This window comes from Pungitius pungitius, chromosome 4, assembly GCF_949316345.1.
Source record: "Pungitius pungitius chromosome 4, fPunPun2.1, whole genome shotgun sequence".
In the NCBI taxonomy this organism is placed as follows: Eukaryota; Metazoa; Chordata; class Actinopteri; order Perciformes; family Gasterosteidae; genus Pungitius; species Pungitius pungitius.
Genome location: NC_084903.1, coordinates 13217734 through 13237064, shown reverse-complemented (window position 1 = coordinate 13237064; position 19331 = coordinate 13217734). Strand labels below are relative to the sequence as shown.

The 19331-nt window shown below is 42.6% G+C and overlaps 2 protein-coding genes across 2 annotated transcripts in view; one reads left to right on the top strand and one right to left on the bottom strand.

The window, feature by feature from the left end:
- zfhx3b (zinc finger homeobox 3b) overlaps window positions 1–14868 on the top strand; it is a 125826-nt gene extending 110958 nt beyond the window's left edge. The window contains exons 10-12 of the mRNA XM_062561767.1: window positions 1841–1964; window positions 2402–7978; window positions 8281–14868. Of these exons, the coding sequence (XP_062417751.1) occupies window positions 1841–1964; window positions 2402–7978; window positions 8281–10025 (7446 nt within the window). The 3' untranslated portion in view covers window positions 10026–14868. The remainder of the gene's footprint in view (window positions 1–1840; window positions 1965–2401; window positions 7979–8280) is intronic.
- Window positions 1–19331, bottom strand: part of rpl13 (ribosomal protein L13) — a 321135-nt gene that overhangs the window by 104728 nt on the left and 197076 nt on the right. The window lies entirely within an intron of this gene.

Sequence of the window (19331 nt, the reverse complement as noted above, 5' to 3'; positions counted from 1 at the left end):
AAGATACTTTATCCTTTTCACATGTCTAAAGAGGGACGTCTAATTTATTCTGATATATGTGACTTTTATTTCTTGCTAAGGCGGCATAATGATGCGTTCCACCCTTCATCCACCTTCGTCTTTAAACTCCCTCCTTTCCACCCCACGCCACGTGTCTCATGCCTGTCTCATATACTGTGTGTGTGTGTGTGTGTGTGTGTGTGTGTGTGTGTGTGTGTGTGTGTGTGTGTGTGTGTGTGTCAGTCCTCACTCATTTTCTGTGTGCTTAAGATAGGGGTAATGAAAATAATTGTGCTTCATTAAATCTGAGTCTGGCTGGATGATAGCCGTTTTGAACTATGTTTGCCAATTAGACTGTCCAAATTAAAAGTGACCTCGGGATACTCTGCACTTTCTACTAATTGCCTAATGAAGTCGTTGTCTAGAAACAGTACACTTTATAATGTAAATCATTGCTTTTTGGTTTTGTGACTTTCAATGTTGGTTACATTAATTGCCTCTTTTATTTTGAAGAGAAACAGCAGATAAAAAAAACAAGAAGGAAATGGCTGGATGTTTTCTGTCATGTTTGAGGACACACTAACCAAATAAACTACTTTGTTAACTGCTATACTTAACCCTTAAACTCCTCTTGCTTGTGGACAGTTCTCTTCCATTAGGATCTAGCATGCAGGTCATATAACATGCTACAGTACGTCCAGCTGTCTTCTCCCTGTGCCTATTGGAGGAATAATTTGAAAGCTTATTGTACATATGGTAAATTAACCAAAGCTTGCACAGATCTGTAGGCTCTTACTCTTCAAATACAAATTCCACTGGGAAGATTTTATAAATATTCTCTCTCCTTTTGTCTCCACTTGACAGATCTTTTTTGAATATGACTTGAAAAGACTATCGATACATTTTGAGGCTAGAGAGTAAAAGGTGGCAAAAAATCCTTAAATGAAGGTTCACCAGTGAAACATCAGGGAAAAGAGGAGGGATATGGTGGAGTGGTACGAATTGAAATGTAGCGTAAAGTTGAGTAGTCAGTTTGTGAAGTTAATTGGAGGCGAAATAGACAGTGCCACATCTTCCAACCTCATCCAGTTTCAGTCGCTAATTAGTGGTTTGGGGTTGAACAAAGTTTATTAGAAATAGACATATGAAGAACGTTAGGAGACAGAGGCAAGGATAAACAGAGGTTGCTGTCGTTCACACATGAGTGACTCTAACCTTTTGAGATTAGCAAGTACCTGTTTTTTATGTACTTTTTAAATCAATACTTATTCATCCATGAAATATTTGAATTAGCAAAGTAAAAAAGAAATACCCAAATTGAAAGTGCAAACCTTCAATCAGTTTGTGACTCTCTTTTTACTGTTTTATTAAAAAGCAGTATAATTTAGTAATTATTTTACTTTGAATTGGTAATCATCAGTATACTAAAATGCTGTAGCTAAAGCTGATACTTGAGATGTCTGGAGTTTACCTGGTCTCCTTTCTTACAATAGTCTTTTTTCAAGATTTTTCTTATCTTATTCGTCCCCCTCTCATAAATCTTTTAGCTGGCTGAGATATAGTATGACGTGAGGTCCATCATCCTAATTGCGGCAGCAGAAATAGGCACACACTAAACCCCAGGACTGTGAAACATTCACGTATGTAAGTGACGTTTCGAACTAAAGCTCTTTAAGCTTGGCGAGCTCTCTACTCAAGAACCCCTTCTTGGTAGCCGCTTTGTGTATCTTCTTACTTGTGTCTGTAGTTTTCTTGCAATTTATTAAACTAGGATATTAAACTAAACTAAACTTCAGCATAATTATTCACACTGGAATATCTTTGTGCTTTGTTTTTCCAGGTAACAGCGTCTGAAGTACTGCCAGCAAGCATGTTCATACCTGTGCCTAGTCCAGACACAGAGTCCCAGGGCACCCCTCATGGTACAGCCAACTCCAACTCTGAAGATACAAAGAAGCAAGCTGGTTAGTATCAGACTCTTGAGATGTCAAGGTTACTTCATAGTATTATGTGTTTCCATGTACAAATAATGACTAAATATTCCTCTAAATACATAAATCAGTAGTATTTAAGTAGTAATCTGTAATGACCATGTTATCACCATACGGGAAGTCATGGTGTGTTTCCACATGAAGTGTATACCAAAAGAAGATTGAGCTAAATATCCTCACCTTTTACGCACACACTGGTGCAAACTGAAAAAGCTGCATTACTATTATTATTCATAAATAACTATATTTTTGCTAAGCTAATGTGTTAATTGACAACAAGACATTATTAACAGCAGTTTCTATTCATTCAATCATCATCAATTAGTCCTTCATGACCTACCGTGGAAACAAAATCCAAATTGCAAACGTGGGCACTTAATGCATTGCTCTCTTGGTTTATTTATTTACAGATGCATCAGATGCTGATTCAGAGAAGGGAATGTCAATCGCTACAGAAATAGCAGAAGCTCGCAAGTCACCTCTGGAAGATCAACAGACGGAGAAGGATGATGCCACAGGATTCTTGTGCTGGAAGAAAGGCTGTAATCAAGTGTTCAAGTCATCCAACTCCCTCCAGATGCACTTCAACGAAGTTCACAACAAAAGGCCCCAGTTGCCTGTTTCAGATCGCCATGTCTACAAGTACCGCTGCAACCAATGCAGCCTGGCATTCAAGACTGTCGAGAAACTACAGCTCCATTCACAATACCATGTGATAAGGGCAGCCACCATGTGCTGCCTCTGCCAGCGGAGCTTCAGAACACTACAGGCCTTGAAGAAACATTTAGAAACCAGCCACCTGGAGTTGAGTGAGGCTGATATCCAGCAGCTTTATGGAGGCTTACTGATGAATGGTGACATAATGGTAATGGGTGACCCATCTCTTGGTGAGGAGCATGGAAGTCTGGGTGAAGATGACAAAGAAGGAGATGAAAGTGAACCAGAGGAAAAACAAAGCCCAACAGGCAGTGATTCTGGTTCACTGCAGGAGGATTGTGGATCTGAACCTAAACGTGCGTTGCCATTCAGAAAGGGGCCCAACTTTACCATGGAGAAGTTCTTGGATCCATCTCGTCCCTTCAAGTGCACTGTATGCAAAGAGTCTTTTACACAAAAGAACATTCTTCTGGTTCACTATAACTCTGTCTCCCACCTGCACAAGGTGAAGAGGGCTCTTCAGGAGTCCACTACTGGCCAGCTTGAGCCTACCAGCAGCCCTGACAACAAGCCATTCAAGTGCAGCACTTGTAATGTGGCATATAGCCAGAGTTCTACTCTGGAGATCCACATGCGCTCTGTTCTTCACCAGACCAAAGCAAGGGCAGCAAAACTTGAAGCAGCAGGAGGGATCCCTAGCTCGGCAAGTGCTGCTGGTTTAAGTGGTGGCGGATCCAGTATCAGTACTTCAACATCTAGTCCAAGCCCAGCCAGCAACTCAACTACCAGCTCTACAAACCATAGTTCTTGTGGGACTTCAGCAGCTCCTAGTATTCATGGTGGAAACCATGTGAGCCAGACTCACAGCCTTGAAAGCCTGGGGAATTCTTCAGTGAGCCGCCATTCCTCACCATCTGAGAACCACGAATCAAAAAAGTCAAAATTTTCCGACATGCTGTCTGCTAGGGGGCAACAACAACAACAACAACAGCAGCAGCAGCAGCAGCAACAGCAGCAGCAACAACAACAGCAGCAGCAGCAGCAACAACAGCTTCAACAACAACAGCAATTGGCACATGCTCAAGCTCAAGCTCAAGCCCAGCTTCAGCAAGAACTTCAGCAGCAGGCGGCTCTTCTGCAATCACAGCTGTTTAACCCAGCACTTCTGCAGCACTTCCCAATGACAACTGATGCACTTCTCCCCCTGCAACAGCAGCAGTTGCTATTCCCTTTCTACATCCCTGGGGCAGAATTTCAACTGAACCCGGAGATCAACATAAGTGCCTCAGCACTTGGCCTCGGAGGATCCTCCACCTCTTCACTTCTGGAAGATCTAAAAAACTCAGCCCAACAGGCCCAGCAGAGTTGCTTGCAGCAGCAATTGATGCATCACCACTTTCAGCAGCAACATCAACAACAGCAACAGCAGCAGCAGCAACAACAGCAGCAGGCTCACTCACAGGCTCAAGGGCAGATGGCCTTGTTGCAGCAGAGTGCATCTCTTCTCCAGCAGGCTGAAAAAAAGCAGAGACCGTCCGCCTCTCAGAATGAGAAAGACCGAGAACTACAACGAGAAAGAGGCAAAAGTGAAAAAAATGAGGAATATCTTAACAAAGATTATACGGACTGTAAGCCAAGAGAAAAGAAGGACATTCAGCATATTTCAATAAGCATGAACCATGATACTGGCTTGCCTCCACCAAGAATTGCTTCTGATGCTCGAGGAAACGCAACCAAAGCCCTGCTGGAAAATTTTGGGTTTGAGTTAGTAATTCAGTACAATGAAAACAAACAGAAAGCTCAGAAAAAGACAGCTGGAACTACAGGATCAAGTGGTCCAGGTGGGATAACAAGAGTGGTCGACCCCATTGAGGGATTAGAGAAACTGGAATGTGAAGCCTGTGGGAAGCTGTTTTCAAACATACTGATTCTAAAGAGTCACCAGGAGCATATCCACCAGGCTTTCTTTCCATTTCGATCCCTTGAGAGATTTGCCAAGGAATACAGAGAACAGTATGATAAACTCTTTCCACTGAGACCCCCTACACCAGAGGCTGCTCCTGCTCCTCCACAACCTCCACCTCCACCTCCTCCCCCCCAAAGAGCTCCCACACCAAATGTTCCTGTCTCTGCTGCCTCACTCACGCCTCCAACGGTATCTACCCCACAGCCGCAAGTTCAAATGGCACAAATTCCCATACCAATGGATTTGCCCCTCTTCTCGCCGCTGATGATGCAGACCATGTCTCTCCAGTCCCTCCCACCTCAGCTGCAATCTGTTGATCCAAGCCTGGCATCAGACCTGGCCCAGCTCTATCAACAGCAGCTGACTCCTGCCATGCTACAGCAGCAGCAGAACAAGAGGCCACGGACACGCATCACAGATGACCAGCTTAGGGTGCTGCGACAGTACTTTGATATCAACAATTCGCCAAATGAGGAACAGATTAAAGAGATGGCCGACAAGTCTGGGCTACCACAAAAAGTCATAAAGCACTGGTTCAGAAACACCCTTTTTAAAGAGCGACAGCGCAACAAAGACTCTCCATACAATTTCAATAATCCCCCAACAACAACTTTAGAAGACACAAAAATTGACTCGAAACCTCCTTCCCCTGAACCTCAGAAACCAGAATATTATGGAAGTAAGAGATCATCCAGAACCAGATTTACTGACTACCAGCTAAGAGTGCTACAAGACTTCTTTGACGCCAATGCCTATCCTAAAGACGATGAATTTGAACAGCTCTCCAACCTACTGGGCCTCCCCACTCGTGTTATTGTTGTGTGGTTCCAAAATGCTCGTCAGAAGGCAAGGAAAAACTATGAAAACCAGGGCGATGGGGCGAAAGAAGGAGAAAAACGAGAATTGTCAAATGATCGCTATATCCGCACCTCAAATCTAAACTACCAGTGCAAGAAATGTAGTCTGGTTTTCCAGCGTATATTTGATTTAATAAAACACCAAAAGAAGCTGTGTTACAAAGATGAAGATGAGGATGGACAGTATGACAGCCAAAATGAGGATTCACTGGATTATCCCAATGACTGTTATACTCCCTCTGGGTCTTCCTGTCACACCCCAATGCCCTCCTCTTCGAGTCTCTGCCCACTTCCACCCTCCACATCTGCATTCTCACACCTCCCATCTACTGAGAAAGAGGAGGCCTCACCAGCATCCACCTCAAACCTCTATGATGAGAAACCCAAGCAGTTACCAGCAATTTCTGCTGATCCACGAGAGAACCAGACCTCTATTAAGCAGGAAGTTATGCATCAACCCCAGTCTGAGCCACAACACCACAGGTCCCAAAGAGAAGAGAAGATTCAAGCTATTTCTAAGCCCATCAAACATGCATCTCCCTCCTTCTCTCAGCAACAACAGCAGTGTGGTCCCTCAGCCTCTCAGACAAGCCAGGCATCTTCGCAAAGCTCTCACATGAGCGTCAATGCACACCTGTCCTCTGCCACACAACAACTTGCACAACAGATGATCCCGTATCAGTGTGAGCAGTGCAAGATCGGCTTCCCCTCCTTTGAGCATTGGCAGGAACACCAGCAATTACACTTCCTTTCTGTACAAAATCAATTCATCCACCCTCAATTCCTCGACCGTCCAATTGACATGTCTTTCATGCTTTTCGATCCCAACAATCCTCTACTGGCAAGTCAACTACTCTCTGGGGCAATGCCTCAGATTCCCAGCAGCTCTGCCACTTCTCCGTCCACCCCCACTTCCACCATGAACTCCCTGAAGAGGAAGTTAGAGGAGAAAGCTGGCACGAGTCCAGGAGAGAACGACAGCACAAATAGCGGGGAAGAGCCACAGAGAGACAAGCGGCTCAGAACTACCATCACACCTGAGCAGCTAGAGGTACTTTATCAGAAGTATTTATTAGATTCAAATCCTACGCGTAAAATGCTCGACCACATTGCTCACGAGGTGGGATTAAAAAAGAGAGTCGTGCAAGTCTGGTTTCAAAATACCAGAGCTAGAGAGAGAAAGGGTCAGTTCAGAGCAGTGGGGCCAGCTCAAGCTCATCGTAGGTGCCCTTTTTGTCGAGCTCTTTTTAAGGCAAAAACTGCCCTAGAGGCACACATCCGCTCTCGTCATTGGCATGAAGCCAAACGTGCTGGATATAATTTAGCTCTTGCTGGTATGTTACCTGAACAGGAGGGTATGCAAATAAAAATGGATGCTCTAGATGCATCAAGCTTCTCCCAACTGGCCCCAACAAACAGTGATGGGCGAAGCTCCTCTATGTCACCAGTGAACAAAAACATGGATTTGTCTCCCAGGGCTCTACTGAGCCCTTCATCCATTAAAGTTGAAGGAATGGAAGATTTTGAGAGTGCAACCATGTCCTCTGTGAACCTCAGCTTTGATCACAGCAAACTGGATAATGATGACTGCTCCTCCGTGAATACAGCCATCACTGACACAACTACAGGTGATGAGGCCAATGCTGATAATGACAGTGCTGATGCAAAGCACAGTCAAAATTGCGGTGATTACCTGTCTAAGTCGGGGGGCATAGCCCCCATTCTTGAAACTGATGACCAGATGTCCTCTGGGCTAGTTAGCCCGGCAACAAGCTATTATGCTAAGGACTATGAAAATGAACATATAATTGAACACAGTGAGACGTCCAGCATGGCAGATCCCTGCTCACCAAGTCCAGGGGCCTCAGGGACCAGGAGTATTGACAGCGGAGACCGACCTGGCCAAAAGCGCTTCCGAACCCAGATGACTAACCTCCAGCTGAAGGTTCTGAAATCCTGTTTCAATGACTATAGGACGCCCACTATGCTGGAATGTGAGGTGCTTGGCAATGACATTGGACTTCCAAAGAGAGTGGTTCAGGTGTGGTTTCAAAATGCTCGTGCCAAGGAGAAAAAGGCAAAGCTCAACATGGCGAAGCATTTCGGAATAAATCAGACGTCTTACGAGGGCCCAAAGACTGAATGCACTTTGTGTGGTGTCAAGTACAGTGCTCGCCTCTCTGTTCGTGATCACATTTTCTCCCAACAACACATCTCTAAGGTAAAGGATACGATCGGCAGTCAGATCGACAAGGAAAAAGAATACTTTGACCCGGCCACTGTCCGCCAACTTATGGCCCAACAAGAGATGGACCGTATTAAGAAGGCAAATGAAGTTTTGGGACTGGCGCAGCAGCAGGCCATGCAGCAGCAGGGGTTGTTCGATAACCCTGCAATGCAGGCTCTCAATATCCAGTCAGCTTATCCAAATCTGCAAGGCATCCCACCTGTCCTTTTGCCAGGGGTCGGCAGCCCCTCTCTTTCCAGCTTCAATTCATCTAATTCAGGTATGTATCCATTTGGATGTAAAACCTTCTAATAAGTCAAATGTAATACTTTTCATGAATCAATCAGTCTGGCACACATACTTATGTGCAACATAATGTTATGGCCTTTTGCTGTCTTCGACAGCTCTTGTACGGAATCCCTTTAAATATGAATTCTCAGATTGACTATACTGCAACAGAGTGAACAAAAAAGCTTGGCGTTTGATTCTCTCATGTCAAAAAGTATCTTATCAATGTCCATACTGTTTATTTTTGCAATTATCAAAGAAGTAATTTTTTGTCTGTATTTCAAAATGTTCCAGCTTTAACTCCTCCAAAACCTTCAAACCTCCTGACAATGCCTGGTGCCAGTGTTCCCTCACCCAGCCTTCCCACATCTGGATTACCCAACAAGCCCCCCTCTTCATCGTCTGTTGCCGCGTCCAGCCCAGCCCAGCCCAACACGTCTGCTTCCCACTCAAGCCCCACATCCACATCCAACTCCACTTTCTCAACCACCCAGTCGGGCTCCCAACCAGAGCCTCCCAAAGAACGTGATGCTGAGAGAGTGAAAGAGAAAGAGAAAGAGAAGTCCAAGGAAAAGATAGAGAAGCCATCAACCCCATCGTCAACTGGAAGCACCCCGGCCCCTTCCACCTCTGCTGCCAGCGCCAAGAAGGAGAGACCAGACACAGCTGTACCTGCCACCTCGATGCCCACACCTGGCATGGAGTATGTGGTAGACCCTGCCCAGCTTCAGGCGCTGCAGGCAGCTTTGGCATCAGACCCTACAGCTCTCCTCACAAACCAGTTCCTGCCCTACTTCATGCCTGGCTTTTCCCCATATTATACTCCACAAGTCCCCGGGGCCCTCCAAGGTGGCTACTTGCAACCTATGTATGGTATGGAAAGTCTCTTCCCCTACAACCCAGCATTGTCACAAGCACTGATGGGCCTGTCCCCAGGATCCCTGCTGCAGCATTACCAGCAATATCAGCAGAGCTTGCAGGAGGCATTACAACAGCAGCAGCGGCAGCTTCAGCAGATCCAGCAACCCAAGGCGAGCCAAACTCCAGTTCCCTCTCAACTCTTGGGGGATCGCAAGGAATCTGCGAAAGATCCCATGAAAACAGAGCAGCAAAAGGGCAAATCCCATCGGGAACCCCCCACTTCCTCCTCCTCTTCCTCCTCCTCTCATAATAAAGTACCATCTGAGCAGAAAGAGATGGATGGCAAAGCTGTGGACCCCCATCTAGACAAGTACATCGTCCCCAAGGTGCAGTGTAAACTGGCATGCCGCAAGTGTCAAACAGTTTTCACCAAGGAAGAGTCGGCTATTAACCACGTTAAATCTAACTGTTTTTTCGGTCAGTCTGTGGCAAACCTGCAAGAGATGTTGCTGCGTGTCCCCGGTGGCGTAGGTGCAGAGGCTGAAAGTCTCTACGACTGCCTGGCCTGTGACACTACGTTGGATGGGGAGAAAGCACTCTGTCAACACCTGGAATTGGCATTGCACAAACACAGAACAATCAAGAGATCAGCCAGAAATGCCAAAGAGCACCCTACTAGTTTATTACCTCACTCTTCAGCCTGCCTCCCCAATCCTAACACCGCATCTACCTCGCAGTCTGCCACTCATCCCATCAGCAGCCCTCCTCCCCCGCCAACAACATCAGCCACCATGCCACCCTCAGCCGTCACTTCTTCCCCGTGTTCCTCTTCTACTAGCCCACTCAACACCACAGCTGCCGGCAAACCATGGCCCCAGGCCCCTTTCTCCAGAGCTTTAGCTGGAAAGGCCAATGCCAGTCCCTCGTCCTCTTCTTCTGCTTTTCCTCCAATGTCCTCACCTTCAACGGTTACCTCAAGTTCATTGAGCACCTCAGGAGTTCAGACCTCGATACCAACAGACGTCTTTACCGACGAGTCTGACTCTGACAGCAGTCAGAAGTCAGCGGACGGGCTTAGCAGGACGGCGGAGGAGCCGCAGCAGCCTGGCTTTGTCAAAGACAGTAGTAGTTGTAGTAGTAATCTTGCTAGTGTAGGAACAGACTCCATCAGATTGTAAAAGAGCTTTCAGTGATGGACAATATTTAAAAAATACAAAAAAAGACAAAAAAAATCACAAATGGAAAAAACATAAAAAGCAGCAATGTTAAAAATACGTTAAAGGTATACAAACCAATTTCAGAAAAAGATGTGTAAAGACTAACTGCAATTCCAAAGCTTGTAACCAAAAATTTTAATGTTAGTGGATTGTTTTCCCATATCAACATGCTGGTTTTCGTTTTTTTTTTTTTTTTTTTTCATTTTGTTTTGTTTTACTCAACTAAAATACATGCATACTAATATATGAGAATGGAAAAGATTGCCGCAGTTATGGTTTGGGTAATAGTCAAGGACTGCTGTACTGTATGGCGATGGACTGCCTCAAAGTTGACAAATTGCCCAAGAACCCTTTTAAGGAAATACGAGTCAACAAGCTGTTGCTTTGTTTTATAATAATTTCTACTTAATAGCACAGTCACAAAAAGCCAGTATGTACTGTATGGGAGAATAGTCTATCGGTTTTCTTGCTATTTAAGCATTCAGATACCAATGGCTTGTCAAGTAAAAGAATAATGTAATGTCTATTTTATTCTCAGGTCAACAGCTCACAGAGGGTTTTTTTCTGTTACAGATATCTGTTTTACACCTTTGTTTCCCACAGGACATAAGCAGTCCTTATCTTTCATAACTTCATATAAGTTTCATTAAACTTTAATGGCATTGTTTCTGGGCATTCAAAAGGGTAAAAGATGACTGATTTTTACATTGGAAATCCTTTTAGAGAGGGGAAATCGCAATCTCATTATAGACAGACAAGGAGAGCACTGCAGACATAATAACGGCGATGAAAAGAATTTTGATTAAAAAAAAAACAACCTTCTGTATTTATGATAGATATGAACATTTTTGGTGTTGAGTAGATTGTTGCATTGGAAATGAATTTAAACAGTATGGTAGGTTGAAAAAAAAAAACTTTGTGTACATTTAGCTTTTGTATTGTCCAACTTTAAGACGCTTCATTTGATGTTGTCTTGCTCATTCCGATAGACTAGATCATGGACAGGTAATTTATATCAACTTTGTTTCTGTCTTATCCTCAACTTCTTGGAAAACATTCACCCAAATGCCCCTCCTGACAAGGCAGGATTCTCTTTTAGAATTATTTAAATTGTTTGGTTGGTAGTGTGCTTACCAAAACAAAAAGGATCCTGGGTGAAATATTGAAAGTTTTAAATTTTATTTAATTTTTGTGTTACCTTTGTGCACTTATCACTGTCTGACTCCTATTTCTCACTCAACTTGTTCCGCTCTTGGCACTTAATTTTCTCTGCTCTCCTGTGTTTGTAGATATGTACACTACAAAGCAGGTCTTTTGTTCTTCATGTAGTGTGGCTACAGTCTTTATTTTCATTTAGACATTTCTGTTGAAAAAAGAATACTAATAATAATTCTCACGCTTTAAGACAAAAAGAAAATCCAAAGACTAAACACTTTTCACCATTGGTGCATAAATATGAGAAAAGAGGCTTCTTTATACTTGAGAATTTGTTGCTGTTTTTAGAGAAAGAAAACAAAGTTTTAAAAGATTAAGGAGTACGCATCAGAGTTGCCGTTTTTGCTTCTTTGCAAGCAAACAGGCGACTTTTTTACGTAAATACCAAAAACCAAAAAGGGCCCTTGTCCTTGCATTGTGGAGTAGCACCGTTACAGAGCCATTGCAGTTTGTAAGATAGAGGTTATTAATCTTTGTTTGATTTTTTTTTGTCACATTCAAATGTCCATTTTTTCAAGAAAATGTATAAGGTCCGGTCTTCAAGGACATACGTTTTGCTGCTAATGTAGAATTTTGAAAGAAAAAAAAAGTACTACATGCATGCTCATTTTGCTTTTGGCTAAGCTTTAACTAAAAACAAACAATAAACCAATTTCTTGCCTCTGCAACACTTTTTTTTTCTTGTTGCAAAAACGGAACTTTGAAGACTGTGAATATATGTTCCAAAGGACATTTTGCCGATTTTGTTTTTGAACAGACCAATGTTTAAAGCCAATGATCTATAATGTTTGTAAAGAACAGTGCATTCCAAATATCACAATTGATTTTTCTTAAGCAAGGACTGATCCTTTTTCCTTTAATTGTCACAATATATTTTTTTCTTATTTTAAAAATTGACTGTAAACTGTTGTGTACGTTTTTGCATCATTGGTTGCTCAACAACATGACCTCCATATGTCATTTTGTGCTGGCATGGAACATGAAAGTCCTTCCATCCAGTCAAGGTTGTTGCTCACTTGCAAGTAAGAGTGGTTACCAAAAAATGTATATATTACATCTGGTACTGATGCGTCTCAAAGGTTTAATAACATTCATGCCAGTCAACATACAACTAGTCTCAGAGGGGGTAAAAATGGCTGTTTTGCTGCGGTGTTAATGCGCCCTTCCTGGAAAATCCACCAGTGACTTGACCCATGTGTCTACAAGGAGCACCTTCCACAAATAGGTGACAGGTTTTTAAGGGATATCTTCATTCCAAAGCATTATTTCTGGAAAAAGTAGGAGATTTTTTGAAGATATTCCTTGATTTCAAATAGTAAGGATGCTTTCAGGTCCAAAGAAGTCAACCACTTAATTTTATTGCCATGAAAATGGATGTGCATGGATACCTCCAACCTCTGACTATTATCCAATGACCTAAACTTTTATTTTTTAAACCAAAACACAGACTTATTTACAACTCATTCTTGGCCACTATTGTATTATCAATATATTTGCCCCAATAAGTACAAGGCTTTGTCTTGCACAGCAATGCTATTTGGTGTTAATTAAACAGCATGCTGTTGAAAGTCAGGAAAATTGGTCTGCAAACGTGCTACTTCCCTAATGTCCAGGTCCCTCGAATACTGTTCACATTAACTTTGTTTTGGAAAGTTCTTAGTTGTACAGTTTTCAATTTCAATTTCAATTTTATGTTGGCTTTATTTTAATTTCCAGGCAATTTCAGACATGTGTTGTTATTTTCCAGTATTTGTAATGCAGTTTCTGTATATTACTTATCATAAATTAACACTAGCTTTAATCAAATACAAAAAACATGACCTAGCCACTATGGTGTGATAATGTTCTATGTATTTATTGACCCGATGATACAGTTTGCTCTCTTAATTCCGAAGTGTAATCTTTTGGGATCTTATGTGGGAGATAAAGTTGAGGTCTCTGAGATTCTGCCAGCAAGCATGGACTGTGTGCGAGTTGGTGTGTGTGTGTGTGTGTGTGTGTGTGTGTGTGTGTGTGTGTGTGTGTGTGTGTGTGTGTGTGTGTGTGTGTGTGTCATTAGAGCCATGCAGCATCAATTTTTTTTAATTATGGGTTACACACCAAAACAAACCACACAGCTGGATAATAAATAACTTAAATTTAGAAAATCCAATTTGAAAGATAATGATCGCAAACATTAACAAAGCACTGAGCAGTTTTTATTTTGATTGAATTCATGAATGTGGCCAAAGCTTTATGCAGTTTAAACTAAAAGGAAAAAAAAAATCCAAGACAAGTGTATATTTTATCGTGGCACAAAACATGTGTACTGTGGGTAATTGGATCCGCTGACTTTCATTGGGATACTTGATTTAATGGACATTTACAACGAAAAAGGATAAAGACAAGGTTTTGCTGTAGAGGTCATCTTTTGCCCACTGTGAAAACAAACCTGTACCTATATACAGATATAGATATATTTAAAACAAGACATCAAATTGTTTCTTTGTTTTTGAGATGAAGAAGGAATGAAAAGAGAAAAAAAGGACTCTGGGAAGATTGAGATCCCATTAGGAGGACACGAGAGGCTGTGGACACACCAAAACTGGACTTGGGAGCCAAAGGCAGGCTCAAACCAGCTTTAAAACCACCTCCTTATTTGATTACTGACAACTCTGTAATGGGAATGGACTCTGGAACCCATGGACATGTGTGACACTGGGAGGAAAGTTCTTGGATGAAACTGAACTTAAGTGTCTCCAGCTGCCTCGTTCTCCTTTCTGTCCGTCTCTTTCTTTCTCCGGCTCTGCCTCTGCTTCTGCTCTTTGATGGACAGTTTCCAAATTTCAGGACAGGATGGACAGACACGCTTGCTTCATTTCTCCCAGTTCATGTTGCTACCCGTTTCATTTCCTCGTGCTTGTCTCTGGTTGACAAGTTAAGCTCTCCAGTCAAATGGCGGCTCCCCCCCTCTTTCTCTGTTGATTATATAATCTAAAAAGTGGAATTAATAATAGAGAGAGGGGCCGGGTTTGCAAAGCTGTCATTCTTAAAGAGGCAGTTACACTAAAAAAGCGTATTAACCAAAATTAACAACCAAACTAACAACCAAACAACCATTTGCTCCAACTTCAAAGATGAACTGTTACTTGGAGCGCTCTGTTCCTATTGTGACTTCTGGTGCCACAATGTTTTTTATGCTTTAAGTTTTTCTTTGTTTCCTTGAATTACTCCTCCTTCGAGCCTCATAAGCATGGCTCTGTGGCTCCAGGCAGCCCATCCGAGGGTAGAAAAAACAGCCTTGCAATGTACAAAAAAGAGCAAGTTAAACCAAAAATGTTGTTCTTGATGTCTTTTCTATACTGTAGTCTTGTTAGCTTTTTTGTTACTGTAATTATATGAAGATTTCCAAACTGTACCAAATTACATGGAAACTGACATACATTCAACCACATGGAACTTCAGACTTTTAAAGAAACTTTTGTCACAAAACCTTGTTGTCCTAGTTAAGTTGATTGTAGATGGTAATTGAATATACTCCTTTGAAAATATTTCATCAAGTATGTTTCTTGCTCATTGTGATACATTAAAAAAGTATGAGCATAAATTTCATTGGTGTGGGTTCATCTTTGTGTTTTAGGATATCACCGCTGAATGTCAATGCATTACTGAGAACTCTGATTATAGAGGAAAAATAGTTTCACATATTAACCCGCAACTCTCCAGCCTGCTAAAAGTTAGGTAACTTATACTGTCTTTGGCTACGAAGTAAGACCCCGGCTGTATGTGTGCCCACCTATATGTTCCTGTGCACATCTCGGTAACTGTTTGGTTTGAATAAACAAATTTATTTACATATATATATATATATAAGGAGCAATCAGGACAGGCATTTCCCCAGTTCAGTAGACATTTTTTTAAATGGGGGGCTTTAAATAGGGTGCTATGTGGCTAAATATTTGCCACATAATAGAGAGTTCAGCCGTCTCACAAAGATGCCTCCTGTTCTACAGAGTCTGAATCTCACTGCACCTTTCAAATGCTGCACCAATGTTAATTCTTGAAAAACGATACAACGTACACAGTTAGGAGTGGGTAGTTCAGGGGGCCTGGGAGCTTGGACAATTCCCAACAAAAACATAGCCGGCTCAGGTCCGCCCTTCAAGCAAAATGTATTGTTAACTCTCAGCAGACATTGAGGTGCAGTAACAGAGGGACTGGCATTGATCAGCAGCACTTGTGAGCCTCTGCTGATGTGTTATGGCGAATTTGTATCAAGAGCCAGTAGGATATCTGCAACTGTGCATTTAAATCTTCAGTGTTGTTTGAATATAACATTATTTTAAATGATGTAGAGTGATTTTTAGGATCCCTTCAGCCTTGCAAATTATATCTGCTTATGCTGTATAGGGGCTGGTAAGGAGTGTGCATACCCTGGCCTCATCAACTGGATCTTTCGGTTAAATGTGCATTAGTACTAAAATGAACACACTTTATTTATTATTTTACTTCATCCAAGTACAGGCAACTACTCACCTATGGGACTTCATTCAACATTTTGGCAAACTGATATGAATTGTTGTTCCATAGATGCATTGTATACAAACATATTTGGCAACACAGTTAAAAGTCAGGAGTGATAAGATAAGTAAGTGAAGTGCAGATCATTTTGTTTAAAAAACATGTAATAAAGTCTTGACAGAAACTCTTTTGCTCTAAAATTACCACTTAGGTTGGTAATCCCGGAGTGTCTGGGATTATTGAACTGCTTCATTGCTCATAGAATGTAGCAGAATCGTTCATATATTTTTTTGAAAGTCACACTATCTCAGGAGCTTTGTTAAAATCATGACACTTGGTAATGGAACCATGAAATCAGCTCGAATCTGAGGAGCATGAGACCTCTAAGGGGACTTCAAGGAAAAAGGCCATCCTGTGTCCAGCAACAGGCAAGAATTATTGGCCATGTTGAGCCAATTAACACGCAAGGGCACATCCCGAATGAATTAAAAACACCCTAATCCGATCAGTGAGAAAGGCAAGGCCATTTCCTTCACAGGCCTGAACCAGATGGCACTCACACTCAGATGCCGCAGTGAAACAAGCCAGGCCCAGTCACACAGTGTGAAATTGGGTTAGTGGCCGAGTCTAACAGCGGCCTTGGGCAATATGAGCACCCAAACCCATTCTCCGCTGGCCTAAAGGTACAGGGCCTACCATGCCAATCATAGGCCCCATCTTCAATTATCATTCCCAATGCACCTCAGTAACTCAGTCATTTCAGTCACAGGTGGAGTTGACAGCTTCCTGGATTCATTTGTCTCTTTTGACGAGTCAACCTTTTATGTATATATATTTATATATCCCAAACAGCCCCTGATATACCACAGAATGTTCTTTTTCATGGCACACAAGACCAGCACACCTTCTTGGATAGAATATCACAGACTCTGTTTGTGATTTCTGACTCGAGCTGGGTGTTGTTACCATGCTTCTTGCCTTGTGTGTCTAATGGATTGTTGGGGTTTCCAAAGCTCTATAGTTACAGCATTTAACCTTTGTAGATAACAGGAGCAAATGTTGGATGATTCTTGTCCAAATTACAAAAAAAAAGCTGCGGTTGTGCTATGTCATTTTGGGCCCTGTTTTATATTAAAAACATAGCTCTCTCATCGTTGTTTGGCTTAGGGTTTTCAATATAAGCACTTTATACCACAAAGACACAATAGGGTTCACCTCACCATGTCCTTAACAATCCCCCAAAAATGTGATGCAATAAAACTGCCCTAAATTTTATGTATATAGTATAATGAGTATGAAGAAGATTTTGATGTTCCATCCATCCATCTTCAAAGCCGCTTATCCTTCATACAAGGTCGGGGGGGGGGCTGGATACCAGCTATCAGAAGATTTTGATGAGAAATTGCAAAACTTTGAAGCAAGTTTTGCCATAAATTTCCAACCTGCTGAAGGCTTTAGGAACATGTTGGATGTAGACTTCTGTTTAAACTGCTCTGAACTGCATTGAAGGAACAAATTGGAGTGTCACCAGCAAATAGCGTAGACATACTGGATAAGCCAATAAAAGACCCGACTAAGCTGGTCTGCTTTGCACATGAGCGGCTTGCGCTGCCACTGTCAAAGGGTTAACCCCTGACAGACAGTCTAGTGAAATAACATCGATGACCATGAAGAATGGGAATTTTACCACCAAGCCAGAAAGCCAGATAGACCCCCCCCCCCCCTCCTCCTCCCCCCACCTGCTCCCGCATTTACCGCAGCCTGGATACATTGTCTTTCCCCTCATCAATGTCAAAGGCAAATTAGACGACAGCCCTGAAGACAGGTCAGATTAATTCAATCTAATCAGTCAGATAGAATGATGAGTGCGAGAGGATCAAGGGGATACACGATTAAAAGAAAAAACGGTTTGTTTTTTTCCAGAATTATAGCCTTAGGTTTTCTGATGAAGGTGAGTTGGCACATCCTCACATAACTTTATACTCTATGCCCAGAACAAACCAATATAAGACTGTTAGCCCCCCTGCTGGCTCAGTGAGTGGTCCATAAAGCCATCTGCCTGTACTCCACTTTCCACCCACGTGGGACTCAAGTTGGGGTAGGTGTGGATGTTGCCTTGGCAGGCTGTGGGCCTTAGCGAAGCGTTTCCCATCTCCTGAACACAGGATCAGGTCTCGCCATTTTCACAGCACCTTCTGGTTCTGTTTAACAGGAAATGAGGTCCATCAGAAGAACTAGGACTAAAACTGAGTCTGAATGGGCCCTGACAGGCAGCAATATTACCCTGTGACGGCAGTCAGTAATTGAATGATCCTCCACCCCCCCCCCCCCCCCCCCTCCCTCTCTCACTGGTAATGAAGAGAATATGTGCCCGGGAATGTGTTTGTCCTTCTCTATTCTTCGTCGGTACTTTTCCTGTCCGAGCTCCCCTCCCTGGTTTTTCCCCCCTTAATAAATCATTTGTGGGGGTAGAAAGGGGGAATCATTTCGCTTCACCTCAAAGTGCTTCTCATGGTGTCATTTCTGTAACCTCAATGTGATGATGCATTAAAAATGCTTAGGGTGAGCTCCGCTTGAGAGTGTTTTCAGCCTTTGAACGAAGTTGTGCTGATAGTGTCGTGAGAGAGTGAGCTGAAGTACATGGGAGATCAATTATCACACCTCGTTTTGTTCTCACATGCAAAATGATAATGGGTGGACCATGTCAGATCTGAACCATCAGGTTGTGTATCCTTTCTCCATGAATGTGTTTCACAGATTGTATGATGAGGTCTGTTAAATCCCTTTGGGTTGAAAAAAGTAAAAGGGAGAGAATTTGCTTCTCCTTGATCTTGTCTTCAGATGTCCCTCTGCAGACAAGATCTAAGAGTGATAAGCAGTAAACCCATGACCCACCTACGCTCAGCATGATATCACTACACATTTTCAACACTACCTTCATATAGGGATGTTTGTTTTAAAGAAAAGTTACCATGTCTTTTTTCCTGTTTGTTGTAACAATTGTGTATGTCTGTTCTAGCGAGACAGAGCACATGTGTCAGAGAGGAGGCTCGGGTTTAAGGCACACGTTTGAGCTTTCAGATGCAGCCTCATATTTCACATAGCTTTGGGGAGATTGTCCACTCTGAAAGAGTTCCTAATACAATAATTGCTTTGAGACTTGTACTTATTAATATTTCAACTTACTTGGGTTTTGTATCTTTTTAAACAAAATCAGTTGTAGTGTATTGCTGCTGGAATGCCTGTCAGACTGGGCCCTGACCCTGGGCTGGCTGCTATAATGATGGGAAGATGAAAGAGCCAGGCCCATTCCCAGGCTGCCCTGTTAGGGGGTGCAAGCCTGTGAAATGGAGAGATAATGGGGACCAGGTGTGCTGTGGATGCCTGAGACACTCCTCACTCAGTCTGAGAGCTCCTCTCAGTGAGATGGAGGGCACACTACCACCATTGACTCCATACATGATCATGCACACTCCCATATAGTTTAAAATATAGAATACTTTACTATACACATATATTGCTTCAAAATATATTCTAAGGTTGTTGAAGTTT